The sequence below is a fragment of the Salvelinus alpinus genome, chromosome 14 (genome assembly GCF_045679555.1).
Source record: "Salvelinus alpinus chromosome 14, SLU_Salpinus.1, whole genome shotgun sequence".
Classification (NCBI taxonomy): domain Eukaryota; kingdom Metazoa; phylum Chordata; class Actinopteri; order Salmoniformes; family Salmonidae; genus Salvelinus; species Salvelinus alpinus.
In genome coordinates this window covers 31481080-31509023 of record NC_092099.1, presented here as the reverse complement: position 1 = coordinate 31509023, position 27944 = coordinate 31481080, and the positions used below count along the sequence as shown (strand labels likewise).

Sequence of the window (27944 nt, the reverse complement as noted above, 5' to 3'; positions counted from 1 at the left end):
AGGGGAGAAGGACAGAAAGGGGAAGAGAAAGAGGCAGGAAAGCAGGACGGGGAGACAAAAAGCAATAGATAGCCAGGAATATATTTAATGCTAACTTTCGAGCAATTAAAAGCGCCGTGGGGATGGCGTATCATATCTTTAGAGGTTTGAAACACCATTTCTAGTCATAGTTTTTGGATTACTTTCGTCATTGGCGACTTTTGCACCGTTTTAAACATTGACGTGTGCATTTTCCTTGTGCTCGCTGCGTGGACGGAGTTTTTGTTTTCCCTCTGGTGGATTTGCCTTGAGAGAAATGAGTGACAGAAGGCGATCTGCTGCTGCTCTGAGCTCAAGAGCGCACGCCTTTTCGGTGGAAGCCCTGATCGGGTCAAACAAGAAGAGAAAGCTCCGGGGCTGGGAGGAAAAGGATCTGGAGTTGTCTATGGAGAGCCTCGCCAACAACGGACAATTAGGAGACGGCGACGACCCTGTGCATTGTCTGGATATCGACCCCGGTCAGTGCATAACCACCATCACTTCATTTTTTTTTTTTTTTAATATTGTTATGCTTCCAAAACAAAACTACGGATTGGCCTATCTCACGGAAAAGAGGAATACAGAAAAGGCTACTATTTCATCACCATTTCAAAGATAACTAGTTATAACCTTTTCCTCAGATAGACCTACTAATGTGGAATAATAACATCTGTAGGCTAATAGTGTCCATAAATAATATGTATGTACCATACCGTAATAGTGGAGTTTTAACTTTGCATAAATTATCAAAGGAGTTAACCAACCCCAAATTATTGATTTTGTATAAATGCCATCACTTTAACAAATGAATAGGCCTGTCACACCTCGGTCAGATTGACAGGGACAATGTATCAATGCATAATAAATTCTGCAGTCAAACTTTATTCATAAATACCCATTTTTTACTGGATATGTGAGCAACAAAAGTTCAACATTCACCTCTTGCTGCTATACTAAACAAAAATATAAACGCAACATGCAAGAATTTCAAAGATTTTACTAAGTTACAGTACATATGAGGAAGTCAGTCAATTGAAATAAATTCACTAGGCCCTAATCTGTGGATTTCACAGAATGGGAATACAGATATGCATCTGTTGGTCACAGATAATAAAAATTAAAAATGAACTTCACAATGATCCTCAGGATCTCATCACAATTTTTGTGCATTCAAATTGCCATCAATAAAATGCAATTGTGTTCATTGTTCAGAGCTTATGGCTGCCCATACCGTAACCCCACCGCCACCATGGGGCACTCTGTTCACAACGTTGACACCAGCAAACGTGGTCTGCGTTTGTAAGGACAATTAGACATACTGCCAAATTCTCTAAAACGATGTTGTAGGTGGCTTATGGTAGAGAAATGGACATTAAATTCTCTGACAACAGCTCTGTTGGACATTCCTGTAGTCAGCATGCCAATTGCATGCTCCCTCAACTTGAGACATCTATGGCATTGTGTTGTGTGACAAAACTGCACATGTTAGAGTGGCCTTTTATTGTACACAGCACAAGGTGAACCTGTGTAATGATCATGCTGTTATAATCAGCTTTTTGTTATGCCAAACCTGTCAGGTGGATGGATTATCTTGGCAAGGGGGAAATGCTTACTAATCGGGATGTAAACAAATTTGTGCGCACAATCTGAGATAAATAAGCTTTTTGTGCATATGGACAATTTCTGGGATATTTTCTTTCGGCTCATGAAACATGAGACCAACACTTTACATGTTGCATTCATATTTTTGTTCAGTGTACTTCTGTCACATCTACGCATGCAATTTGATGCATATTTGGATAAATGGAACTGAATGTTCTTCTGGTGTATCAGAATGCAAGATCACTGTCGGTCTGATCGAGGCGTCACTAGACCATGACGCACGCAGAAAAACGCAGTAGCCTATTGCAGCAGAGCACGGTTCATATTCTTTTTGCGCAGTTATATTCCTTAATTTTTAATTTATTTTAATGTATCCTTTATTTAACTAGGCAAGTCAGTTAAGAACATATTCCTATTTACAATGACTGCCTACCCCGGCCAAACCTGGACGACGCTGGTCCAATTGTGCTCCGCCCTATGGGACTCCCAATCACGGCCGGATGTGATACAGCCTATGATCATAAATATCATAAGCGGTTACGTTAAAAGTTATATTACCATTTTTTCACAAATTACTACACATTGGTACAAAATGAAGGTTGCGTGTGGGGCCATTGTCCCTTCTCCATTTGCAGAAGCCTAGCTGCATAAAATTGCCCCGTCTCTCTTTCACGCGTGCCTCTCTTGATACAATACAATTGTCCATGCCAGTGACTCAAGGGGAGACATGGTCAGTTGTAATTCATATTCAATTAAGATGGTTTTGAATTGGATGAAATGTTTTACTGCGATTATAAAGGCCTACATTGGTTTCTGTGATTCAATGCAAATTATGCATGTTTGGAGCATGGCACAATATACAAAATTTGCCATCACAAGCCACACCTGGGTTACTTATACCTGTTTTTGTGTGAGTCCAAATATAATGAGACAATGCGTGTGTTTTCGTGTGAAGAGAGTTTGTTTGAATGTAGAGCTGTTGTGTGCTTGTTGTTTTCACCTGGTTTGCCTGTGTGCCCTGTATTTTCTATTCTAATTTCGTGAAGCATATCTATAGGCCTATAGGCTAACGCCATAATTTTTCCTATCTGGGAAACAATAGGCCAATAAAACGTAGACCTACGTTTAAACTATTTTTATTATTATGTTTTAGTACTTTATTTTTCCAATAATATAGGCTAAACTATTTATCTATATGAAATGGAATGGACACGCAACCTCTGCCTTAAGGCTAAGGAAAATATCAACTCAGCTCTCAGTCAATTCTTGACAATTTAAGCAATCACCTATAAAGATAGTCTAAAGTAAAATTGGATATCAATTTTTATTTAATTCAAATTGATAATATTCATTTTGTAAATCTGAAATCGCAAAATCAAAAGGCTCAGGCTAATATTTAAGGCCTATGAATCACGCAGCCTTTTTATTACTGTCAAAACACTTGAAATTCCTAAATCGCAATTATATTTAGGTAAACCATTTGTTTTCGCTTTTCTTTGTTGCAAATGTTGTAATAATAAGTAGCCTGGGCTATCCCGATTTTCAATAGGCCAAAGTTATTGCATGCCTATGACGCAAGTCACATTAGATTCAAGATGGGCATATCCTATCATTTTAAATTCTAGATTTTTCCAAATTATTTACAAAGACGTCTAGGACTTAATTTTTATACAAATTTAAAACGAACTAATAAGTTATTTAATAGGCTATATGTCACAAAATCAATTGACTCGTCTTTTCTAAATCTTGGGGGATTTGGGGTAGGTTTGAATTTAAGAACATTGAACTCATCGAAGAGAGACTGATGTCAAAGCTAGCATGAATGACTCAATCTCGAGGCTTTGAGTTTGAATATCCTTACTTTATACATCAATGAATGATGATGGATATATTCTATATCCCATTCTAACCCTCCCAGGCCGCAAATATGAATCATAATCCTAATATGAATTGATATCTCCTCTCAGCTCAGTATACCCTACATTGAATTTCAACAGACACGTAAACCAACATCTCAATATTACAATCTCCATTACAATTGGATTCACAATAGGCCTAGTAGCGAAGTCCCACCTGCTTTTTATCAAATAGGATATAGGCCAACATTTTTTTTGTATCTAAAAGGATCTCAAACTAATAGCCTACCCGTATTATAAACTATATGCCTATACATAGAAAATATATATCTTATTTGGTTCATTAGAACCTAATTTAGCGTCACGTGCATGGTTTAATAATCTAGGCCTACACATTTATTTTCTAATTGTACAGTTCATTTTAGAAGCTGCAAAGCTTTGTGGTTTGCCTTCAGCAACATGACTTGAACCTCATGCACAGAGGCTCTTGTCTGACGCGTGAAGTGCAGCAGCAAGTGTTGTGGGTTTGGGGGATGCCTCACAAATGCGGAGGACCGAACTGAATTTGTTCACAGCTGAGATGCAGGGTTTCAGTACTACCATTGACTGCGATTCAGTCAGTTAAGGAAATGTTATATATCCTCCACGGTTTCACATTAAGTTAGAGTCGTCGTTGATTGAAAAGGAACGTTGTCTCGCTAGCTCCAAGTAATTTAGGAGCCATATTCCTGGCAGAGTCGCAAGTAGTCTGAGTATCCAACCTTGACTAGCCTCCAGTTGACACGTATAGACCAGCCATCACCGATAACAGCTAGTCTTTGTGGTCAGTTTGTGCGGTTTAGATTTTTTACATAATGATTTTGCCTCCATGTGAGGCTTTCAAACCGACATGGTCAAATAACATTCTCATTGAAAGACACGTCATGGGAAAAAATGTCAAGAAAACCACCTCCACACAATAGTTTCAATTGGATTAATAACAATCCCGTTTCCCAGAGAGCCAGCATGTATGACACATTACCTTTGTTCCAGACAAGCACATGTAGGCCTATCTGCAGAATTAACCCCTCCAATATTAAATTGCCTGCCTTAAATGTAAACATCAGCACTGTTAGCAGTTTGTGTGTGTGCGCGCGCGAGCTTGTGTCAGAGAGAGAGAGAGACTGCTTTTCTTTTATGGATTTACAAATAAATGTAAACATCCAGACTGTGAAATATATCACTACAGATGATCTTTAATCTCACTCTTAAACCTATTACTGGCCTATATGGTTTGGACAGTAGTCTGTCTCACTAGGAATCTGTAATTATATTATGGATAACCATGTAGACTGTTTTATGTTTTTAGTCTATGGAGTGACACTGATTTTTAAGTGACAGAATGTTTAATCTTATTCTGTCCGTACTTCATATAGCTCTGAGGTTTCAATATTGTTAACCTATTCTATATAATAATATATGATAAAGCCTAATATATGATATATAAATTGTCACTTGGTACTTCTGGGGTGATGATTCCTCTTTCACAAAATGCAAATTGCTGCTGATCATCTCTAAATAATTTTGTATGTTAGAAACCCAACTTTTAAAATGATGCCTCTGAGAAAAGCTTAACTCCAAGCCAACAGATGTTTGTACTATTAAAAGGGTTTAATCCTTATTTTATTGCCTCTCCCTAACATGGGCCTGCATTAATTACAGGCGGAAACAGGTGGTTCTGATTCTTGTGGATTGGGTTACTCTGCAATTTCAAGGTTGGTAGATTGCTACTTACCCACTCGGTTACAACTGTATTAAATGCATTTTCTATTCATAAACTTGTTTCCATAGAAAGGTCTTTGCGATTTTATTCGTAACATTTTTGTCCAAATTAGATAATCACATAGTGAATAAGTTTGTGTAAGAATAATTAGCTGAAATCCATATTCTTTGCACCTACAAGCTGTTAATATTCACATTCAACTAGCTGAATTTCTTGTGTTTACCCAAGCTTTGACAAACAGAAGATGGCATTATTGTTATTTTTTTAGACTTGGTAGACATATCAGTTGAGAAGATCTATGTTCTCCATTGAGGCTCACCGCAAGTTGATTTCTCTGTGCCTAACCACAAGATAGTTCATTTGGGTTTTGAAAAAGTGGTTGCTGCTCTCCACCGTTTAGCAGAGGTTGGCTACTGTCTATGATTGGCTAGTTAGTCAGCATTAGTCATGCACTTAAGGTTAGCACCAGATTTCTGACTCTGCTTCCACCTTTCTATCTGTAAGCTGCCATGAGGTGCTACTTCCTTCAATATATTTATTTATTTGTCCCTCACTCCATCTCTCTCATTCTTTCCCCTTCTCTCGAGACATGCATCTTTCTTCCCAGCAATATCCTGTGTAATGTGGGACAGATGTGTATAGTTCTTCTCACACTTTTGTAGCTCTGCTCTGTTCCTGCTGTTTATAGTGGGTGTGACTGAGAGCAGGCTGTCCGTGTGGAGGGGGACAGTGGGATAGCGGTGGAGGACAGGGACTGGTCTGGTGACATGTGAGGGACAGCATGGTGACTCTGAGTGCTAGTGGATGGACGTGGTGTAGCTTGATGACAGTAAAGCGCCTAGACAACAGCAGCAACAGCAGCCATGATGGCTCTGAGCAGGCCCAGATCTCTGGCCTGGCCCGCTGTGTGGCTGATGGCTGCTGGATGCATGATGGCTGTATGGGCCAATCAACAGTTGCACTGTCTTACCATGTTCCTTGGCTAACACAGAGAGAGTCATCACTGCCATCATACTGAAAGGATCTCTCAAGAGGATGATGAAAATAATTTTTTCTCCTCTCACTCTTTCGCTCCCCTTCTCTGGACCTCTCTCATCTCCCTCTCTGTTTCTGTGGTGGAGTTGTCCTGCCTGCATTGTCTTCATGTCTCCACTTATTGCTCTTGTCTCTTGTTTTGGGGTCGTGATCACTTGGTGGTTAGTCCTGGGCCACACTCCAGTCTCTCAGCAGTCCTGAATCTGCATAAAAGCCTGTTTGCATGGTGTGTCCTGCCAAAGCAACCTACTCATGTCAGGTCCCTCAATAAATCATATCATATTACATATTGGCACATAATAACAGAGACAAGTACATTAATAAGAAATTGAAATATACAATCCATAACTTTACTGTGTGCTGTATAGAATAAAAATATATATATTTATGAGCTGCTACATGGCAAAATGTTTTTTTCACTACATAGTGTTGTCAATGTTGAACATAAAATGCTGCAGCCAGTAGTAATGTAAGCCTATAGGTTTATTTGGAAGCTAAGATCTGGAACAGTTATTCTGGAAAATTTCCTTGACTATTCAAGTTCTATATGCAGGCTATACATTTATTTTGCTATTGTAGTTGTTTTTATTGTGTTGCCAGAGATACCATTGGGGAAAATATAACTTTTTTTCTAACTTTGTTGTGGGCTGTTTTCATAGCCTATGTGACATAGTAATATATTATATTTGTAGACATAGTGATATTGTCACGATCGTCGTAAGAAGCGGACCAAAGCGCAGCGTGGTTTGAACACATTCTTCTAAGTTTAATGAAGAACACTTACACAAAAACAACAAAACGAATAAGACGACCGTGACCGCTATATAAACACTGTGCAAACATGCAACATAACATAGACAATAACCCACAACCCACAATACTATACAGGCTACCTAAATATGGTTCCCAATCAGAGACAACGCAAAACACCTGTCTCTGATTGAGAACCATATCAGGCCAAACACATAGAAATAGACAACATAGAAATACAAATATAGACTGCCCACCCCAACTCACGCCCTGACCATACAAAACAAAAGACAAAACAAAGGAACTAAGGTCAGAACGTGACAGATATGAATGCTAGTTTGTAGTTGGCATGACAATCAGTTGGGCTAAATATAGCTTTTAGAATTTTGTTGGTTGGCGTTTTTTCATGTAAAATGCACATTTCGTTTGATGCAAGCGTTACCCTTGTGGACACTTTATGACATTTCAAACGTAAATGGAATAGTTTTAGTCAGATTTCTTTTTTATTATTTGAAATCCAACCAAACCCAAATTATTTGAGTGAGTCAGATTCGGTGCTTTCTCGGAGTTCATGCTACAGATGATTTGGCCTCAACGGTCAATACTCAACTAATCTTCCTGAGTTCTCCGCTTTACCCGGGCTACATTTTTTCATAATCCTGTAAATCTCCACAGATTCGGAGGCGAGCCCAGGTTCAGATGGCGAGGGTCTGGCGGAGAGGACGTCGTGCTCCTTCGGCTCCCCTGAGGACCTAGCCCCGGCGGCCTGCGAGCTGTCTCCCGCTGCCTCCATGGAGGAGATTCAGGTGGAGCTGCAGTGCGCGGACCTCTGGAAGCGCTTCCATGAAATTGGCACGGAGATGATCATCACTAAAGCCGGGAGGTAAAGCAGCTGCTGCATATTTATGATTTAAAGGACTCCGCTGATTAATATATTTTCTTCTGGCACCTACCATGCACTCTTAGAAAAAATGGTTCCAAAGGGCTCATTCGGCTGTCCCCATAGGATAACTATTTTTGGCTCATGGTGGAACCATTTTTAGTTCCTCTGTGGAAAGGTTTCTACATGAAACCCAAAAGAGTTCTACCTCGAACCAAAAGGGTTCTACCTGTAAACAGGGTTATTCAAAGGGTTCTCCTATGGGGACAGCCGAATAACCCTTTTAGGTTTGATATCATCTTTTTTTCTAAGGTGACACACATGTAGCCTACTTTTGCGCAAAATACCCCCCCGTGCGCTATGCATTACCCCTGTAGCACGCATGTTTTTGAGGGGTGCTAATGTGTTGCACATGGGGGCAAGGGCTCCGGACGCGCGAGGGCCGCTCTGTAATCACAGGCCATAAATGACGTATGAGGGTATTCCATGGCTGATGTCAGAGAATAGCCGGGGAAGAAAGGAACTGTTTCTAATTAATCTCTTTGAAACATGTTTTCGGTTCTTGCTCTTTTGGGCAGTGTTACGTACTGGTGAACGTAACAGGCAGCAATTACAATCGAAACCGAGCATATAACTTAACCTACACTGTTCTCATGAAAACTTTTCCCCCTCGCCAGGAACACCAGGTATTTCCCGTTCATTTTGAATTTAACGATCATGCAATAGGCGGACGACGAATTTATGTAGTCAAGTAGGCCTAGCAATAAAGCGGTCGAGGTTATGACTTTTTCCTCCATAAAACAAACGAAAAACACTGTGAAAGCATATGGTCATCTGTAGGCCTATAGTTTATAATGCATAATATGTTGATTTCAAAACTATGTTTAATATAGGTCAAGGTGTTCATCTTATATCTAACCTAACAGGTTTTAGTTTTAAAGGCCACTTTATTTTACTCTGGATTGCGAAATTCGACTTAGCCAGTTGCCCATTTCAAAATAATTGTAATTAATTAGGAATATTAGTTATGTTTCAGGCTCCCATTTAATGTCAATCAGCATCAAGCCTTTTGATTTTTCCACATTTGTAACCATGTATGGTCCTGTATTGCTAAGTTGATAGAGCATCTCGCTTGCACCACCAGGGCCGGGAGTTCGATTCCCGGGGCCACCCATACGTAAAATGTATGCACGCATGACGTTTTGGACAAAGCGTCTGCTAAATGGCATATATTATTATTATTATTACTTTTAGGCTAATATCGGCCTACTACCTGTAATAACAGAACATATTATGAAGTTTAACAACAGAAAATAGTATGATATTAATCACATTTAACAAACATAGGCCTATGATGATTCCTCTGTATATGTGTCATGCATTAGAAGGGAGTGAGGGCAGAGCAGTATAGGCTATATATGGCCTAACACGGGGATGCGGCATATTTCTCTTAATTTTCTAATTTGAAAAGCATGCTTTCCATTTCGTTAGACTAGATTGGCTATCCACTGATTATTTTCGTCAATGTATCTTCATTTATTTAAAGCTGACCAATTAGTTGACCAAAAACCATGTTTTTATGGAGAAATGGCAAGGGCCAAGTTGTTTGCGTGTTTAATTTTCTTTTGGTAGGCCTCTATCAAACTACATAACAATATTTTAAAGTTGTATTGTAAAGTTTTAGGTTTATATTTTCGCGTTTTTCTTCTGTTTTAATAACACATGTACACCAACTTTACAGTTAACCTATACATCTGACTTACCTAAACAATATATGATCAACGTTGTTTTCGTGATATTCATGAATCAGATTTACGTTGTTAACAGCCCCATATATATAATCAGTGTCTGTTTAAATGCAGTAGAGCTTAAACGACTAGCTGCGTGTATTTCATGCCTCTGCTAATAATAACCCTATAAATTCAGAGGAGAAAGAAAGTAAGAAAACAGAACTCATTTGTCATTATGAGGGCAAAGATTTATGATGTTTAAATGAAAAGAAAAATGCAGCTTTTGAAGTGTAAAACGAGGAATTAACTTGAAAATGTCTCTGTGTATGTAGTCCTACTTTTAATATGGCTTTTTTTGTTTTTCCTGGTTTGGTTTGCATCGAATTACCAAAAAACTTCTCATGATTGGGTGCATATTTTCAAGGAAGATTGAGTTTGTTGCCAGCTCGTGCATTAAAACAGTTTTAATCTTCTTTGAGGATGAAATGACCTACTTTCTTTAATCTGAATAATATTTATTTAATGAAGACATGGAATGTTGATACAGACATTTTAAGGAATTATCATAAAATGATGTGTCTAGGCGCTGTTATGAGTGGATGAGGGGTGGAAATTAGCTATATGACTGGCAAGACATTGGTCAAACTTTAAACCATGCCCAGTGGCGCACTAGAATATATTTCTAGTGGCATGAGTGGAATTATACTTAATGTCTACATGGTGCAGGGTTCCGTTTGTAATGCTGATACTCATAATATAATATTAAACTTAAGCTATATTGCTAATCTCTCTCTCTCGCTCTCTCTCAGGCGGATGTTCCCTGCAATGAGAGTAAAAATTGTGGGTCTGGACCCCCATCAGCAGTATTACATAGCCATGGACATTGTTCCTGTGGACAATAAGAGATACAGGTATGCTCCTATCTTCCTAAGGTATGCTCACACTTATTAGCGCTTCCTAACATTTCCTAACTTCCCGTCACTCATTCAGATGGGTGTGTACTATCGTGTGTGCACGGTGATGTACAGATATATACACAACATGTGCTATTGGAACATTACACTCTCCATGTCTGAGATTGATGTTCTTATTCAGTCAAACCAAAATAGGCTCTACCCCCAATTTGGACAACATAGCCGATAAATAGTTGTTGTGTATTTTAAGATGGAGAGTAGTCCCCATGAACCCCAAAAAACATACACAGATCATTGCAAATTTCAAATGGTATGCTGATATGCACATAAATCTGAATGAAACCTGAAACAATGACCTTTACAGTTGTCCATCTTGGGGATAGGTTTTTATGATGGATATCTCCTGCCAAAGTATCTGAATGAATTTCTGGCATAGAGCACAATGTCTGGAGAGAAAGAGACCATAGGAGAGGAGAATGAAAATTATTTATCATATGTGTGTATGGTTAGAGTGAGACCATAATATTGATAGCTTTATTCACTATGGAAATGGCAAAACATCTTTCTACCCTAAACCTGGTTCTTTAACCATGGCGGAATACAACTTTTATGCCGTAAGATATTGTTTTAATGTACTACCTCAGCTGAAGGACGCAGTTCAATGTGTCATACATTGGTGACGTGGCAGACGACAGATTAAGTGGAAAAGTGTCATAGTTGCATTAATGTTATAGCAGCGCTACAGATGGGTTACAATGCATTTGTTAAATTCATTTTCTAATTTTACAGTGTACATCTTCAGTTTATATATCATTAACATGCATTAATGTTATATTATTGTTACAGATATTTTTACTATGTTTACATTTTATTTGAGAAACAGGACTTGGCTTTCTTGAATGGAACACTGAGGAACCACTTTAACAATGCATTCATATTATTTCGCCCAGTTGTTTATTTATGTAAATGTGTCATTGAAGGATCGTAGAACCCTGGCTCTCTCACTGACTGAAGTGTTTGTCTACGAGGGGACGGTCTAGAGAACCAACATATTATGGAGTATTTTTAGAAGCCAAAAGATCTTGTAAAATTAAATAGGATTTTCTTCCTGGCTGGGGACCACCACAGGGCTTTGCAAACTGAGCTCCGAGCTGTCACTGGAATGTCTCATAGTTCTCATAGAGTTGGTGTCTGGAAATAGTCTTTATTGAAATGTACTTGCTTTACTTAGGCTCTCTGCCTCTCTTCAGGAGTGTCTCATTTATACTGAGCTCGTTAAATCTCCATATTTTACTTGTCTTTTATGTGGACAGTTGGTATGTTCTAAATTTGAATCACAAAAGACAAGTGCAGACACCAGCACTGTCTAGCTCTTCAAATTGACTTTGTCCTCTATATTTGAAAACACTCACTCACTCTCTCACTCACACACACACACACACACACACACACACACACACACACACACACACACACACACACACACACACACACACACACACACACACACACACACACACACACACACACACATACAAAAACACGTTCACATTCAAGGACTTAACTTAATGATGTAAACTCTGAACACACACCAGTCAACCCTGTAGGGCAGGGATGATCAACTAGATTCAACCACGGGTCGTTTTGTTTTGAGCGGATGGTCGGGGGGCCAGAACATAATTATAAATAATTTCTAGACTGCAAATTGACTGCAAGAAGCCCAAACATATATAACATTTGACTAAAATATTATCATTTCAAACCTTGCTTACATTTGTAAACGATCTCGTGTCTCGCTATTATGCGAGGGAATATTTGGGAATATTCCAAACATTAAAATCACTTGGAGGTGATTACCTGGTGTTTTTACAGTCTTTTATGTCCCCCCAAAAATAAAAATAATAATACATATTTTTGCTCAGAAAACTTGGGGGGCCAAATAAAACCACTTGTGGGCCAAATTCGGCCCGCAGACCACCAGTTGGGGAACCCTGCTGTAGGGAAATGTAATAGTGATACTTACTTTGTCAGTTAAGGTAACCCAATATACAGTACAGCCTGGGTTTGGCAAGTGTGTGTGAGTACTTTAACGTGTGTCTGTCTGAATTTCTGTGTCCATAAAAGTATATATCTGTTTGATGAGTTGCATGCATACATATGTTGTCTGTGGTCCGTGGTTTGTGTGTGTGTGTGTGTGTGTGTGTGTGTGTGTGTGTGTGTGTGTGTGTGTGTGTGTGTGTGTGTGTGTGTGTGTGTGTGTGTGTGTGTGTGTGTGTGTGTGTGTGTGTGTGAATTGTGTAAAGTGTGTAAAGTGTGTAAAGTGTGTAAAGTGTGTAAAGTGTGTAAAGTGTGTGATGTTGGGTGAGCGGGCTAGGCTAGCCCCATCTGTCCGAATGGTGTCACATAAAGTCAGATCTTTATTGATTGTGCTGGAGCCAGATGGCAGATTTATGGAAGATGAAAGGGGGCTAATCAAATTTCCAGTCCTGTTTGGGGCTAAGGTCTCTCTCTTCTTCAACACTTTCCCTGTTACACGGAACTTAACCCTAAACAGCACTCCAAACAGGAAATTACACAAACGCCTGGCATTCTGTGTGTGTGTTTGGTCTGGTGTGTTTGTGAGTGTGTTCTTGTGTGCTAAAGAGGTGAGAGAGTGTGCATGTGTCTACAGGGGGCTCAAGGCTGTGCGTGTGAGAGAGAGAGAGAGAGACCGAGAGGGTGGTGTAACGCTGCTAGACAATAACAAAGAGGCCAAATTAGAGTTTTGTCCATGTTTTACCACTGAGTGATGACTATGGAGGCGTTGCAGCTAAGCACTTTCAACTGTGCGCATGGCCAGAACTAAAGGCAAACAGCTGTGCTTGGGGCTACAGTGGATTTGAGTCCCTTTCTTGCTTCAGTCAGTCAGTGAGGGGAATGCTCTGTGCTGGGCGGGGCAGTCATATTGTACCCTAACTCGCAATGCAACATAAAATATTATGACTGAGCTTAGTTGTGAATATGTTGTTAAAAGCATATGTAGTATGTGTGGGGATATTTGATGTCTCCATTGTGAGCAAGCTCTGCATCTGCAACACATGAACTCCCTGACTTCAATGCTTCACAATAACATGTGCAAAACCTGTGGGAAAAACACAGAGAATCAAATGTGAAATAAGGTTTGGTGCTGATACGTCTGTCACTGTGTGTCTGTCCTCCAGGTATGTGTACCACAGCTCCAAGTGGATGGTGGCGGGGAACGCGGACTCCCCAGTGCCCCCGCGGGTCTACATCCACCCAGACTCCCTGGCCTCTGGAGACACCTGGATGAGGCAGGTGGTCAGCTTCGACAAACTCAAACTCACCAACAATGAGCTGGACGATCAGGGCCATGTGAGTGAGCCGGTGAGCCGGCTTAACTTGACATACCATACTCTCGCCTCCCTCCAACACCTGTACACTGTTACACCTGTACACTAATACAAAGACATATAAGTAATTGTACTGTTTCAGTATTTCTCAAAGTGTTTCACATTGTAATATGGGAATTTACTTCATCCCACCCATGTGTAGATAAGACTATTCTTAGAGAAGAAGACTGCGGCCTTTATCGACTGATGCTGAAATAGTTGATCGGCATTGATGTAGTTATGGCACAAGATGGATCTCCTTATGACATGAACTCCGTGCTGTTACAGGCCAGATTGCTTTTATTACGGGGGCTTGACGTTGTTGAAACAGTCAGAGGAGCCAGTGCAAATCCATTTCTCCATAGAGGTCCTGATTTAGGGATGCCAGGTAATGTAATTACTCAAGATGGACCCAACCTCCCTAGCCATGACGGAGAGATACATCATTTTTGGAATCCTCTCTCAAAATGGATGCCAGTGGCTTCATGTAGCTTAGTGAGGCACTGATGGGCCGGCACATTCTGGTCCTCATATGGGCCTGTTTTCCAACCGGCCAGCTGATGCTATCGCAGCTCCGTTCTTCTGACAAATGTAATAACAGATGGGTGTTAAATGCAGCAGTGGGCACGTATTTTGGGGGGGGAGTCAGGCAATGCCCCTTTCTCTCCCACAGCCGCGTTATAAGGCCTTTGTTCCGCTGGAGGCATCGAGGCGAGAGGAAATTAACTTTGGAACTTCATGTGTGGGAAACCTCACTGCAAATAGGCGGGTATCTGTCCCATCACTCTTCTCTTCTTCCTCCGTCTTACCATAGTATCAAACCTCTCCATTAACAGTGGTTGCTATAATAAAGGGAAAGGGAAAGGGGGATACCTAGTCAATTGTGCAACTGAATGCATTCAACTGAAATGTGTCTTCCGCATTTAACCCAACGCCTCTGAATCACATAAGCAGGGCTATTGGTTCTTAAAAAACTCTAAAAGCCTAAGCTGTTGGGGGGGGCTAACATATGGAATTGTTTTAAGATGGTCATACCATGGATCATTTAGCTATTTGATTTAGAACTTTAGGACCTCTTTATGTATACATTATTTGGGGATAAAATATTGAATTTGGCCTTACTGCTATAGCCCATAGAAACGCATTGAATAACATGTTAATAAATGTCAAAAAAGATAGACAATAAATGTATCATAAGGTTTTGAAGTGTCTGTTCTATGTCTCTAAGAGATATAAGAAAGCTCAGGAAATATTTTAGTTTAACCCCTTATTTTTGTTGTTCCAAAACTACCTCCATACTTCCATTCATTTGTATGGGTTACCTTCAGACGAGTCCCGTGACACTTGTGGGGGTTGTAGACCAAAACGGAGAGAGTCTCCCCTTTCCATATAGTGGTCATAATAGTATAGATGTTTTTGTGAGAAGACCGATTTTCGGGATGTCTCATGGTCTGACAAACACCGCTGTAGCTCACCCACCTTCCACCGCAGATGCAGAAGGCCGACATAGGTGGATGTGGTGGGTTGAGACCAGCCCATGCAAAAAGATATCTCTAGTTTAAACTGACGGATTTGGATGGGGATTTTTTTATTATGTTACTTAGATTGACGCACGGGTGATTAACCAAGCTGATTGGCTTTTGCTTGTTATTCATATAAATAAGTAATAAATATGTAACTGAAATCACTTTATTGCTACAGTAGGCCTCTTATTTTAAGGACACTACTAGATGTATTGTTTTGATAACAGATCCGTCAGATAAGTCCCTTGTCTGCTCTGTGTTGTTGTGAGCTCAGTGTGTGTATGTGTGACTGGGGAGGGTTTGACCTGACCCAGAACCCTGGCCCTGACTTGGGGTCCCCTGGGCTGAGCAAGGGGCAAGGTGAAGAGGATGGGGGGCTGGAATATTACATTTGTTGTCAATGTTATTTGTTACTGTTTCCCCAATCTTTTTGAAATGACCCCCTTAGTTGTTTGTGGCTCCAGGGAGGCTTTCTCACTCGGGCTGTAATCAAGAGCAGACAGAGAGCCGGAGGGAAGGCTGGGCCGTCGTAACCTGAAGCCTCGGCTCTGCTCTCTGGTGTTAAATACTTACCTTACCACCTCTCTTATCATAAGTGTGGACTTGTGTTCCTCTTAATCATACAGCCCTGATATTAACTCAGACTTGCTTAGACACGCATGGCACATGCACACACATTCACACACAATGTAACCATTACGATCTCTGTGGTTTCAGATCATCCTCCACTCCATGCATAAGTACCAGCCTCGTGTCCATGTGATCAGGAAGGACTTCAGCAGTGACCTGTCCCCCACAAAGCCTGTTCCCAGCGGAGAGGGAGTGAAGACCTTCAGCTTCCCTGAGACTGTCTTCACCACCGTCACCGCCTACCAGAACCAACAGGTCTGAGGCCAGACACTTTTCTCTTTGTTGCTACGATGCTGTTGCCACTCAATTGGTTTTTCTGCACCAGCCTTAGGGTCAATTCAAGTTTAATTTGAGTCAATTCTGGAAGTGAACTTAAAGCGGAACTGACACCGTTTTAACTACTTTGCAGATATGAATGAAATAAACAGACAATCATAATATCAGTCCAAAATATCAAATTCACAGTTTATGCCTCAAAATATACTTTGTAAGAGGTTTAAACAAAAAGGTTATATTTGACTCAAAATTCCATTACATATAGTCAGGTATTGTTTGCAGAATGGATGGATGGAATCAATGCATGATTCATATACAGTTGAAGTCGGAAGTTTACATACACTTAGGTTGGAGTCATTAAAACAAATTTTTCAACCACTCTACAAATTTCTTGTTAACAAACTATAGTTTTGGCAAGTCGGTTAGGACATCTACTTTGTGCATGACACAAGTAATTTTTCCAACAATTATTTACAGACAGATTATTTCACTTATAATTCACTGTATCACAATTCCAGTGGGTCAGAAGTTTACATACACTAAGTTGACTGTGCCTTTAACAGCTTGTAAAAGTCCAGAAAATGATGTCATGGCTTTAGAAGCTTCTGATAGGCTAATTGACATAATTTGAGTCAATTGGAGCTGTTCCTGTCGATGTATTTCAAGGCCTACCTTCAAACACAGTGCCTCTTTGCTTGACATCATGGGAAAATCAAAGGAAATCAGCCAAGAAATTGGAGACCTCCACAAGACTAGTTCATCCATGGGAGCAATTTCAAAACACCTGAAGGTACCACGTTCATCTGTACAAACAATAGTACACAAGTATAAACACCATGGGACCACGCAGCCGTCATACTGCTCAGGAAGGAGACATGTTCTGTCTCCTAGAGATGAACGTACTTTGGTGCGAAAAGTGCAAATCAATCCCAGAACAACAGCAAAGGACCTTGTGAAGATGCTGGAGGAAACAGGTACAAGTATCTATATCCACAGTAAAACGAGTCCTATATCGACATGATCTGAAAGGCCGCTCAGCAAGGAAGAAGCCACTGCTCCAAAACCGCCATAAAAAAGCCAGACTACGGTTTGCAACTGCACATGGGGACAAAGATCATACTTTTTGGAGATGATGAAACAAAAATAGAACTGTTTGGACATAATGACCATCGTTTTGTTTGGAGGAAAAGAGGGAGGCTTGCAAGCCGAAGAACTCCATCCCAACCGCGAAGCACGGGGGTGGCAGCATCATGTTGTGGGAGTGCTTTGCTGCAGGAGGGACTGGTGCACTTCACAAAATAGATGGCATCATGAGGATGGAAATTTATGTGGATATATTGAAGCAACATCTCAAGACGTCAGTCAGGAAGTTAAAGCTTGGTCGCAAATGGGTCTTCCAAATGGACAATGACCCCAGCATACTTCCAAAGTTGTGGCAAAATGGCTTAAGGACAACAAAGTCAAGGTATTGGAGTGGCCATCACAAAGCCCTGACCTCAATCCTATAGAACATTTCAGGGCAGAACTGAAAAAGCGTGTTTGAGCAAGGAGGTCTACAAACCTGACTCAGTTACACCAGCTATGTCAGGAGGAATGGGCCAAAATTCACCCAACTTATTGTGGGAAGCTTGTGGAAGGCTACCCGAAACATTTGACCCAAGTCCAACAATTTAAAGGGCATGCTACCAAATGCTAATGGAGTGTATGTAAACTTCTGACCCACTGGGAATGTGATGAAAGAAATAAATGCTGAAATAAATCATTCTCACTACTATTATTCAGACATTTCACATTCTTAAAATAAAGTGGTGATCCTAACTGACCTAAGACAGGGAATTTCTACTAGGATTAAAGGTCAGGAATTGTGAAAACTGAGTTTAAATGTATTTGGCTAAGGTGTATGTAAACTTCCGACTTCAGCTGTAATTAACCAATGCAATGCTTGGCAGCCTAATAAAGATTGCTATCAGGTTGTAAATCACAGTTCATGCATTGTTTGGAGCCTGAAGCCATTTGGTTGATGCAAAAAGGGTGAAAGTTAGGTGGATATCTCAACACAATCAAACTAGCATTGGCAATGATCATAAGTCATAACGTGGCTATATAACGTGGCTAATATTTAGCAAGCTAAAAACACAGAGCTTTGATGTAGCTAGCTAGCTGCTGGGAGGATGTAATGTCATCATTCGGACGAGTGGGTAAGTGGCAGACTTTTCCCCAAAAAGTTTTTAGCAGCTTAGGTGCCTATAGCTATGTTGCAGGTGTTATTTGGTTAGCTAACTAACAAGAAATGTGACTCGCTTCTGAACTTGAACAACTGTTATTCACAGGAAACTCTTATTTGTCAATCAAATGTATTTGTCATCGATCAAATTGGCAGGCACGCAAGCAAGCTGATAAATCCAATTCAGTTGTCAAAAACATAGGTTATGGGACATAAGCAGGTATTGGAAGGCAGGCTGCAACAGGGCAAGCGAGCAGGCTACTATTCCCCATCATCTCAGTGCAACTACATGCTGAAACATTTGACAGTTTATCCAAAGATACTGGTTTCCCCTTTTGTCTGTACATTTAGCTCTTACTAGATTTCATGTTAGCTCATCTGGCTCTTTCTAAAGTCATGTTGTTGTAGCTGCCTGTAAACATACAGTTAAAAGTGAAAGGCATACCCCAGTATGGCAATGAGTTATTTGCATATACACCAACTATAGCTCTGATTGGTTAGGGTGCACCGGTCTGTGTAGGGTCTGGGCCTGGACAAGACAGATACGTTTTTATTTGTTTTTATTTACTGCGGTGTCTATTAATTGCCCAAATGCACGGCAGCTTTCCCACTCATATTGCTATAGCATTTTCACAAATTCCCAAACATTCTATGAATGTATCCAAATGTAAAATGCTCGCTTGTCACAAAATGTTTAAAAAATTCAACATATTCTTCCTGAGGGTGTTAGAGCTGACGCTTTCCTCATCCTCGGATGAGGTGAGGAGAGAAGGATCTTCTGACCAAAATGCGGAGTCAGGGAAATATGCCATCTTTATTTATTTACAACGATAACTGATGACACGAAAACAACCAAAACACTTTCAACAAACTACAAAATAAGAAAACGACGTACACGCGACCTGAACATAAACTTACATGGACAAACGTAAACTCACGAACAGGAACGGACATCGAAACGAACGAACAGCCAAACAGCTCCAAAAGTGAATACATCTAACATAACGAAGACATCACAGGAGACAATCACCCACAAACACACAGTGATAATGCCCTACCTAAATATGACTCTTGATTAGAGGAAAATGCAAACCACCTGCCTCTAATCAAGAGCCATACCAGGCAAACCGAAACCAACATAGAAACAGGTAACATAGACTGCCCACCCAAAACACATGCCCTGACCAAAAACACATAAAAACTAACATAAATAGGTCAGGACTGTTACAGTACCCCCCCCCCAAGGTGCGAACGCCGGGCGCACCAGCACAAAGTCCAGGGGAGGGTCCGGGTGGGCAGTTGACCACGGTGGTGGTTCCGGTTCCGGACGCTGTCCCCATACCACCATAGTCACTCCCCTCTTCTGTCTACCCCTACCACTGACCACCCAAACATTACCTTCCCCTAAATAATCAGCTAGCACCGGAACAAGGGGCAGCACCGGGACAAGGGGTAGCACCGGGACAAGGGGCAGCACAAAAACAAGGGGCAGCACCAGGATAAGGACCATCACTGGAATAAGGGGCAGCACCGGGACAAGGGGCAGCACCGGGACAAGGGGCAGCACCGGGACAAGGGGCAGCACCGGGACAAGGGGCAGCACCGGGACAAGGGGCAGCACCGGGACAAGGGGCAGCACCGGGACAAGGGGCAGCACCGGGACAAGGGGCAACACCGGGACAAGGGGCAGATCCCGGCTGAAGGACTCTGGCAGGTCCTGTTTGGACGGCTCTGGCAGGTCCATGCAGGCTGACGGCTCTCGACGCTCATGGCAGACTGACGGCTCTCGACGCTCATGGCAGGCTGACGGCTCTCGACGCTCATGGCAGGCTGACGGCTCTCGACGCTCATGGCAGGCTGACGGCTCTCGACGCTCATGGCAGGCTGACGGCTCTCGACGCTCATGGCAGGCTGACGGCTCTCGACGCTCATGGCAGGCTGACGGCTCTCGACGCTCATGGCAGGCTGACGGCTCTGGCTGCTCATGGCTCTCTGACGGCTCTGGCTGCTCATGGCTCTCTGACGGCTCTGGCTGCTCATGGCTCTTTGACGGCTCTGGCTGCTCATGGCTCGCTGACGGCTCTGGCTGCTCATGGCTCGCTGGCGGCTCTGGCAGATCCTGTCTGGTTGGCGGCTCTGGCAGATCCTGTCTGGTTGGCGGCTCTGGCAGATCCTGTCTGGTTGGCGGCTCTGGCAGATCCTGTCTGGTTGGCGGCTCTGGCAGATCCTGTCTGGTTGGCGGCTCTGGCAGATCCTGTCTGGCTGACGGCTCTAGCGGCTCCTGTCTGGCTGACGGCTCTAGCGGCTCCTGTCTGGCGGATGGCTCTGTAGGCTCATGGCAGACGGGCGGCTTTGCAGGCTCATGGCAGACGGGCGGCTTTGCAGGCTCATGGCAGACGGATGGCTCAGACGGCGCTGGGGAGACGGATGGCTCAGATGGCGCTGGAGAGACGGATGGCTCAGATGGCGCTGGGGAGACGGATGGCTCAGATGGCGCTGGGGAGACGGATGGCTCAGATGGCGCTGGGGAGACGGATGGCTCTGTAGGGAGGAGAAGGAGAGACAGCCTGGTGCGTGGTCTAGGCACCGGCTGCGCTGGAGAGGAGGAAACAGCAGGAGAGAGAACCCGGAGAGACAGCCTGGTACGGGGGGCTGCCACCGGAGGACTGGTACATGGAGGTGGCACCGGATATACCGGACCGTGAAGGAGGACACGTGCTCTTGAGCACCGAGCCTCCCCAACCCTACCAGGTTGAATGAACCCCGTAGCCCTGCCAGTGCGGCGAGGTGGAATAGCCCGCACTGGGCTATGCAGGCGAACCGGGGACACCACCTGTAAGGCTGGTGCCATGTACACCGGCCCGAGGAGACGCACTGGAGACCAGCTACGTTGGGCCGGCTTCATGGCACCCGGCTCGATGCCCAACCTAGCCCTCCCAGTGCGGCAAGGTGGAATAGCCCGCACTGGGCTAAGCACGCGTACTGGGGACACCGTGCGCTTTACCGCATAACACGGTGTCTTACCAGTACGACGCCTTCTACCTCCACGGTAAGCACGGGGAGTTGGCTCGGGTATCCTACCCGGCTTTGCCACACTCCTCGTGTGCCCCCCCCCAAGAAATTTTTGGGTCTTACTCACGGGCTCCCAACCGCGTCGTCGCGCTGCCTCCTCATACCAGCGCTCCTGGGCTGTGGCTGCCCTCTTCTCCTCCTTAGGACGGCGATATTCCCCTGGTTGAGCCCAAGGTCCTCTACCGTCCAATATCTCCTCCCAAGTCCAGAAATCCTTATTGCTCCGTCGAGCATTCCCATACCGCTTGGTCTCTGTATTTTGGTGGGTGATTCTGTTAGAGCTGACGCTTTCCTCATCCTCGGATGAGGTGAGGAGAGAAGGATCTTCTGACCAAAATGCGGAGTCAGGGAAATATGCCATCTTTATTTATTTACAACGATAACTGATGACACGAAAACAACCAAAACACTTTCAACAAACTACAAAATAAGAAAACGACGTACACGCGACCTGAACATAAACTTACATGGACAAACGTAAACTCACGAACAGGAACGGACATCGAAACGAACGAACAGCCAAACAGCTCCAAAAGTGAATACATCTAACATAACGAAGACATCACAGGAGACAATCACCCACAAACACACAGTGATAATGCCCTACCTAAATATGACTCTTGATTAGAGGAAAATGCAAACCACCTGCCTCTAATCAAGAGCCATACCAGGCAAACCGAAACCAACATAGAAACAGGTAACATAGACTGCCCACCCAAAACACATGCCCTGACCAAAAACACATAAAAACTAACATAAATAGGTCAGGACTGTTACAGAGGGTATACAGTATATAAACATATTTTAAGGAAATGTATGGTGCTAAAACGGTGTCAGTTCCTCTTTAAATTCAGTTTGTTTATGAATGGAAAATGACCTATTATTATTATTTAAAAAAAGATTTTCATGAATTCCTTTATTCCCCTTTAATTTATTTAATTTATTCCCCTTCATTTCTCCTTTGATTTCTTTGAAATCTTTATATTGATACATTTTCCCCCTCTCCAACATGTGCATCGGTCATATGTATGTCATTTGTTTTGATTGTCATGTTTTTCTTTCCCGGCAGATAACTAGACTAAAGATTGATCGCAACCCATTTGCTAAAGGATTTCGGGATTCAGGTAGAAACAGGTATACATTCCTCCACTAACCCGAGGTCCGTGTAATGCAACCTGTCTCAACGTTCGCCATGCTGTGTGCTGCAAACCAACGTGGCCTTTAATATGGAAATAATCCCCTGGAGATACCTCCTAATCCCATATGCTGCTCCATATAAAATTAATCACTCTCTCCCCATCCAAGAAAACCCCACTAGATCTGAGATAGAACCACAGGTTCTGGGTAGGGGAGAGCTCTCTCTCTTCCTCGCTCTGTCTCTCAGTCTGGATTATCATATGTAACAGGGGAAACACTGAACCAGACCCTCAGCACATGAAAGCTCCCCTCCCATCTGGAGCGCATTATCGGCACAGTTATTTGAGACATATTTTTTCATTTTTCAAACAATACAGTGCATGATTTATGAACTAGCATTAGAATTTCATTGCAGAAAACTACAGATGAAAAGATTATGTAGAAATAAGATATTTATAGACAGAAAATGTATTTATCCTCACACATATCCCCCTAACTACTCATACCAATGCATTATAGTAATTTACTACATCACTGTTAAGCTGTCAGTTATTCCACATTATAGCGAACTGAAATGAATTAAAACGAGGACATATGACACAAGCTAATTCGTTAATTAACTACTGAGTTGTTTCCCCTCTATGAATTTATATCTTAATATAGAGCTCTCTCAGGCATTAAATTATGAATGTCGTCAATCAGATTTTTTGACTGGTGACACTTGACTTTATGAGGTAAAACAGGGCAGAGCTCATTTGTTGGGTTTTGGTCCTGAGCGCTATGAATGAGCGTACTGATGGCCAGGGCCAGTGTGATTAGCGTAGCGCGCAAATGAGCTGGAATGGCCCTGGAGTTACTGGCCCTAAAATAACATGGTCGGGACAGGCCCTCATTTCCCTGGGACAGGGCCCAGCGGCGCACACAGGAGTAAATCATGCAGTAAGGAGAACCGTGTACAGATTCTAGATGAAACGTCACTCAGATTTATGATCACAGTAAAAACCTGCATTTTAATGGCTCCAGTTTCCTCCCAGTCTGACTCTACTTCTCCTTCTCTTCCTCCCTCCTCTCTCATTCTCACTTACACTCATTCCTTTCTCTATGTCCCTCTCTCTCTCTTCGACTATCTGTTTTGCCATCACAACTCTTCCTTCCTCTTTCTCCTACCCCGCCTTTGTTATGTTTTATGTATCCGTCCCTCACACTGACCCTCTTTTTTTTTCTCCACTGTTTCAGTCTCTCGTTCTCTCTCTCACACAGGACTGGTCTAGAGGCGATCATGGAGACCTATGCGTTCTGGAGACCGCCTGTGAGGACACTCACGTTTGAGGACTTCACCAACATGCAGAAACAGCAAGGTGTGTACAACTGTCTCTAAACTATGGCCTAATCTCTACAATCTTCTACAATATACACTCTTTCACTGTCACTTCATATCTTTCCTTTACCTCACAACACATCAATTCTCTTCATCACTCTGGTCATCACCACCTGTTTTGGCACCTAACTTGGAATCAGCTGAACTTTTTATTAAATTAACCCTGTTGCTTTTGGACGGCTTTGTGACATGAGTAGAATCAGTGATAGCTCAGCGTCTTGGTCATGGCTCGTATCACAGGCCCCGATGCTTTAAAGTGAGCCAATTTCTTCAATGCTCCTTCTTCCGAGGTATTGATGACGTTACACCACTCAGTATTTTGTCTGTGCCGACATCTGTTTGTTATCACAAACTCCTCCAAACCGATTAGACGTTAATTAGAGTCCTCACGCCGCTGATGAACTTTGGACGCTCCGTAAGTGCTCGGAGCTAGAGCGTGTGTCGTCCCCCCACCTCCACTCCTGTCCCCCCCAGCGGCACCAGATGCCCTTCCAGCAGGGTAATCAACAGCCCTTCCAGTGGGGTAATCAGCAGTTCCCCTCAGCGCCACCAGATACCCTGGCAGCGGGGTAATCAACAGCCCTTCCAGCTGGGTAATCAACAGCCCTTCCAGCGGGGTAATCAACAGCCCTTCCAGCTGGGTAATCAACAGCCCTTCCAGCTGGGTAATCAACAGCCCTTCCAGCGGGGTAATCAACAGCCCTTCCAGCGGGGTAATCAACAGCCCTTCCAGTGGGGTAATCAGCAGTTCCCCTCAGCGCCACCAGATACCCTGGCAGCGGGGTAATCAACAGCCCTTCCAGTGGGGTAATCAACAGTTCCCCTCAGCAACGCTGAAGCTGCTCTAACCCCTGTCCGACCAGAGAGGAAAACATGACATCACTATGATATCCCCCTCTCCTGGCCAACAGAACCCTGCAGAACTGAGCTGAACATTATCGAAGGCATATGGTGCAGTCAGAATCAGAACCCAGGCCAGGAGAGAGTCATGAATTTTTTATTTTCTTTAGCTGGTTTCAAACTGAATTTCTCGAACATTAAAATTAATGCGGGCCAAATTCTCATCAATAAAGAAATATGTGAGTGATATCCCACAGCTATCCTTCAATTCCAAAAGCTTGACTTATTGCATGTTAAACTGTGCCAAGATAAAAAAATATATATTTTTATGTCCATACATGTCTAAATTATGAATGCATGATTCTTTGAGAAAAGGGGCAAGCTCGGAGCTCTGTTGACCAGACATGTACTGTATCAAACTGAAGCCACATTTATGCTCAGAAACAAGTACTGTTATTTTAGGGTTTAGGATCCAATAAATACTACTATTTCAAAGAAGTAATGATGTCATGCAATTAGTCCTTAAAATCAGATGTTGAGCATATGAAAGTTGTAAAGTCAGCTGAAATTGACCAGTAAATGTAATATCAAATTATTTAATACATGTGAATTAAGTGGCTTATGCACCAGCCTTAAACAGAGCTCTCATATTTGACCGGTTAAGATCAAACGGCAGCAGTCACTGGAATGAGACATTCTGGCGGCGATAGGTCGAATGGCTGAAATGAGAGATACTCTGAGTGTGATTGTTGGCCAATGCTTCTGTTGTTGTTTCACTCCGTAGCATTGGCTCTGTCTCACTGTCTTTGCGTTGAGTGTGTGTGTGTCCCTGTGTGTTTTTCAGGAGGAAGTACGGGCACCTCTCCCACCACCTCCAGCACAGGAGCCCCCTCCCCTTCTGGCACGGCCCACCTCCTGTCCCCCTCCTGCTCCCCGCCCACCTTCCACCTGGCCCCCAACACCTTCAACGTGGGCTGCAGGGAGAGCCAGCTGTGCAGCATGGGCCTGTCTGAGTATCCGGCCTGCGCACGCAGCAACATGGCGGCCCTGCAGGGCTACGGGGGACTGTCCGACAGCTCCTATGGACGCCTCCAAGCAGCAGGAGGCGCTGTGGCCTCCACCCAGCAGTCTGAATCCTTCCTGCCCCAGAGGACATCCTCCCTGATCGCTGCAGGCATGCAAGGGGGTGGCCATGGCCCTCTGTCTGGAAGCAGCGGTGGCGGGAAGATGGATGCCTACGGAGGTCAGCTGACCTCATTTCCGGCCTCCCAGCTGCAGTATGTGATGCAGGGTGGAGCTAGCTCTGCCTCTGGCTCCTCCTCCTCCTCAGGCTCCTCCCCCTCTTCTGCCCACATGTTCAGCGGGGGACACCACCACGTGCAGCAGGGATCCTACAACGCCTTCTCACTCCACAACCCCTACAACCTGTATGGATACAACTTCCCCACTTCCCCTCGCCTGGCTTCCAGCCCTGAGAAGACCCAGGGCGGCCTCTTGTGCTCCTCCTCCTCTGCCGGGGTGTTTGCTGAGCGCCAGTACCTGTCCAACGGTGGCATGGACAGCATGCACATGATCGGCAATCCCTCCGCTGGCCAGCAGGGGGCTGGCTCCTGTGATGGCCGTCAGTATGGCTCCTCCTCTCAGATGTCAATGCACATGGTGTAAAAACTGAGATCCCACTTCTGACACCAATTTTCACTGTCCTGTTATTTCAAGAAGTTCTGTCTCTTCTACTAAGATATGCTATTGATGAGTCATTTTACATTTAGCGTTGTTTGTAATACTGAGGTACAAAGTGAATCTTTCAAAAAACAGACTTTTCATCTCATTGTGTTTTTAATTTTTTTTAAATTTCACCTCACATGCTTTAAACAAGGAGGAGGAACTGTTATTTAATTACCACAATAGTGTTAAAAAGGGGAAGTGGAACCATATACCGTGCTCTCAGTGCACATGTGGCTGTTTAGAACACTAACCCCAACCATGGGGACATACAGGGGGATATGTGAAAGAGAGGAGACCACATACTCTTACTGTCGAGGGATTCTCAGGAGTGAACCCATGAATCTGTTATGGTGCAATAGTAATGACAGTCTCTACAGTAACTCAGCCTTGTTGCTATGGACTCTATCCAGTCCCGGACAGGATGTGACAGAGGCTCTGTGTGATCCAGAAACTTCACCTCCACTTCCACTGCTCTAGTTTTAACAAGACATTTATGCAACATTATGCCATAACGTTGTGGCAACATTGGGAGAGAACTGAGAGGGTTGTGGATATTAACAGTGCCGGATCAATATGAAGGACTTCAATATGAAGGTTTTCCCCTCTGGCCACTCAGCGGGGATGATGGGAGGATAATGGATGAGGCACAGAGGGTGAATATAATATAATACAGCACATGCTGGAAGGATGAAGTCAAAAAACTAAAGGTCAGGGTGAGGGAGGAACTATGTGTGTCTGACAGTGGGGTCCAGTTGTTGGCCCTGCACCTCTCAGTGGACACGCTGGACGAGAAGCTCTGTTCAAGTGGACACTGAACATATAGTGAAATACAGTGAAATCACCACAATCTTATCAACTCCTTTCCTCACAGACTGGAATGGCTTCACTATTTTTGAGTGGATTACCTTTTTAAAAGCATATATAAGATGGCGAATGCAAGCAAAAACCATAAGCTTTACAGTTGTTGTGTGAAAGGTTATAAAGATAGAATAGGAAACAGAGTAATTATAGTATGTTTTGGTGTGTTGTAGATAATTGTATTTAAGTGCCAAGCAATAATACAATTATATGGGCCAATCTATCATGAAAACAAATGTGAGAAAAAATGGAAATAGCAAAATTATTATTTTGAAAGGCCTTTTAAAAAACTGTAAATACAGGTGCCAAGCACACAAAAGTTCAATAAACATTTTAATTCATTTA

At 43.0% G+C, this 27944-nt stretch overlaps 1 protein-coding gene across 4 annotated transcripts; it reads left to right on the top strand.

Moving 5' to 3' along the window:
• Positions 1-27944, top strand: LOC139538773 (T-box transcription factor TBX15-like). Of its 4 annotated transcripts, none has more exons than XM_071341189.1 (8): positions 1-497; positions 7699-7906; positions 10443-10544; positions 13748-13919; positions 16177-16344; positions 22731-22795; positions 24059-24156; positions 25861-27944. In XM_071341189.1, the coding sequence occupies exons 1-8, from the start codon at positions 296-298 to the stop codon at positions 26679-26681; spliced, it is 1836 nt and encodes a 611-aa protein (XP_071197290.1). In that variant the 5' UTR covers positions 1-295; the 3' UTR covers positions 26682-27944. The 4 variants fall into 4 exon arrangements, with proteins under 4 accessions (XP_071197290.1, XP_071197288.1, XP_071197289.1 ...); XM_071341187.1 differs by having other exon boundaries at positions 24035-24156; XM_071341188.1 differs by having other exon boundaries at positions 13748-13931.

Excerpts from the sequence above, each read along its gene's own strand:
- LOC139538773 (XM_071341186.1), top strand. The coding sequence starts at position 296 with ATGAGTGACAGAAGGCGATCTGCTGCTGCTCTGAGCTCAAGAGCGCAC. Across the intron at positions 16,345-22,730 it reads CCGCCTACCAGAACCAACAG|ATAACTAGACTAAAGATTGA; the intron begins GTCTGAGGCCAG and ends CTTTCCCGGCAG. Across the intron at positions 24,157-25,860 it reads CAACATGCAGAAACAGCAAG|GAGGAAGTACGGGCACCTCT; the intron begins GTGTGTACAACT and ends TGTGTTTTTCAG.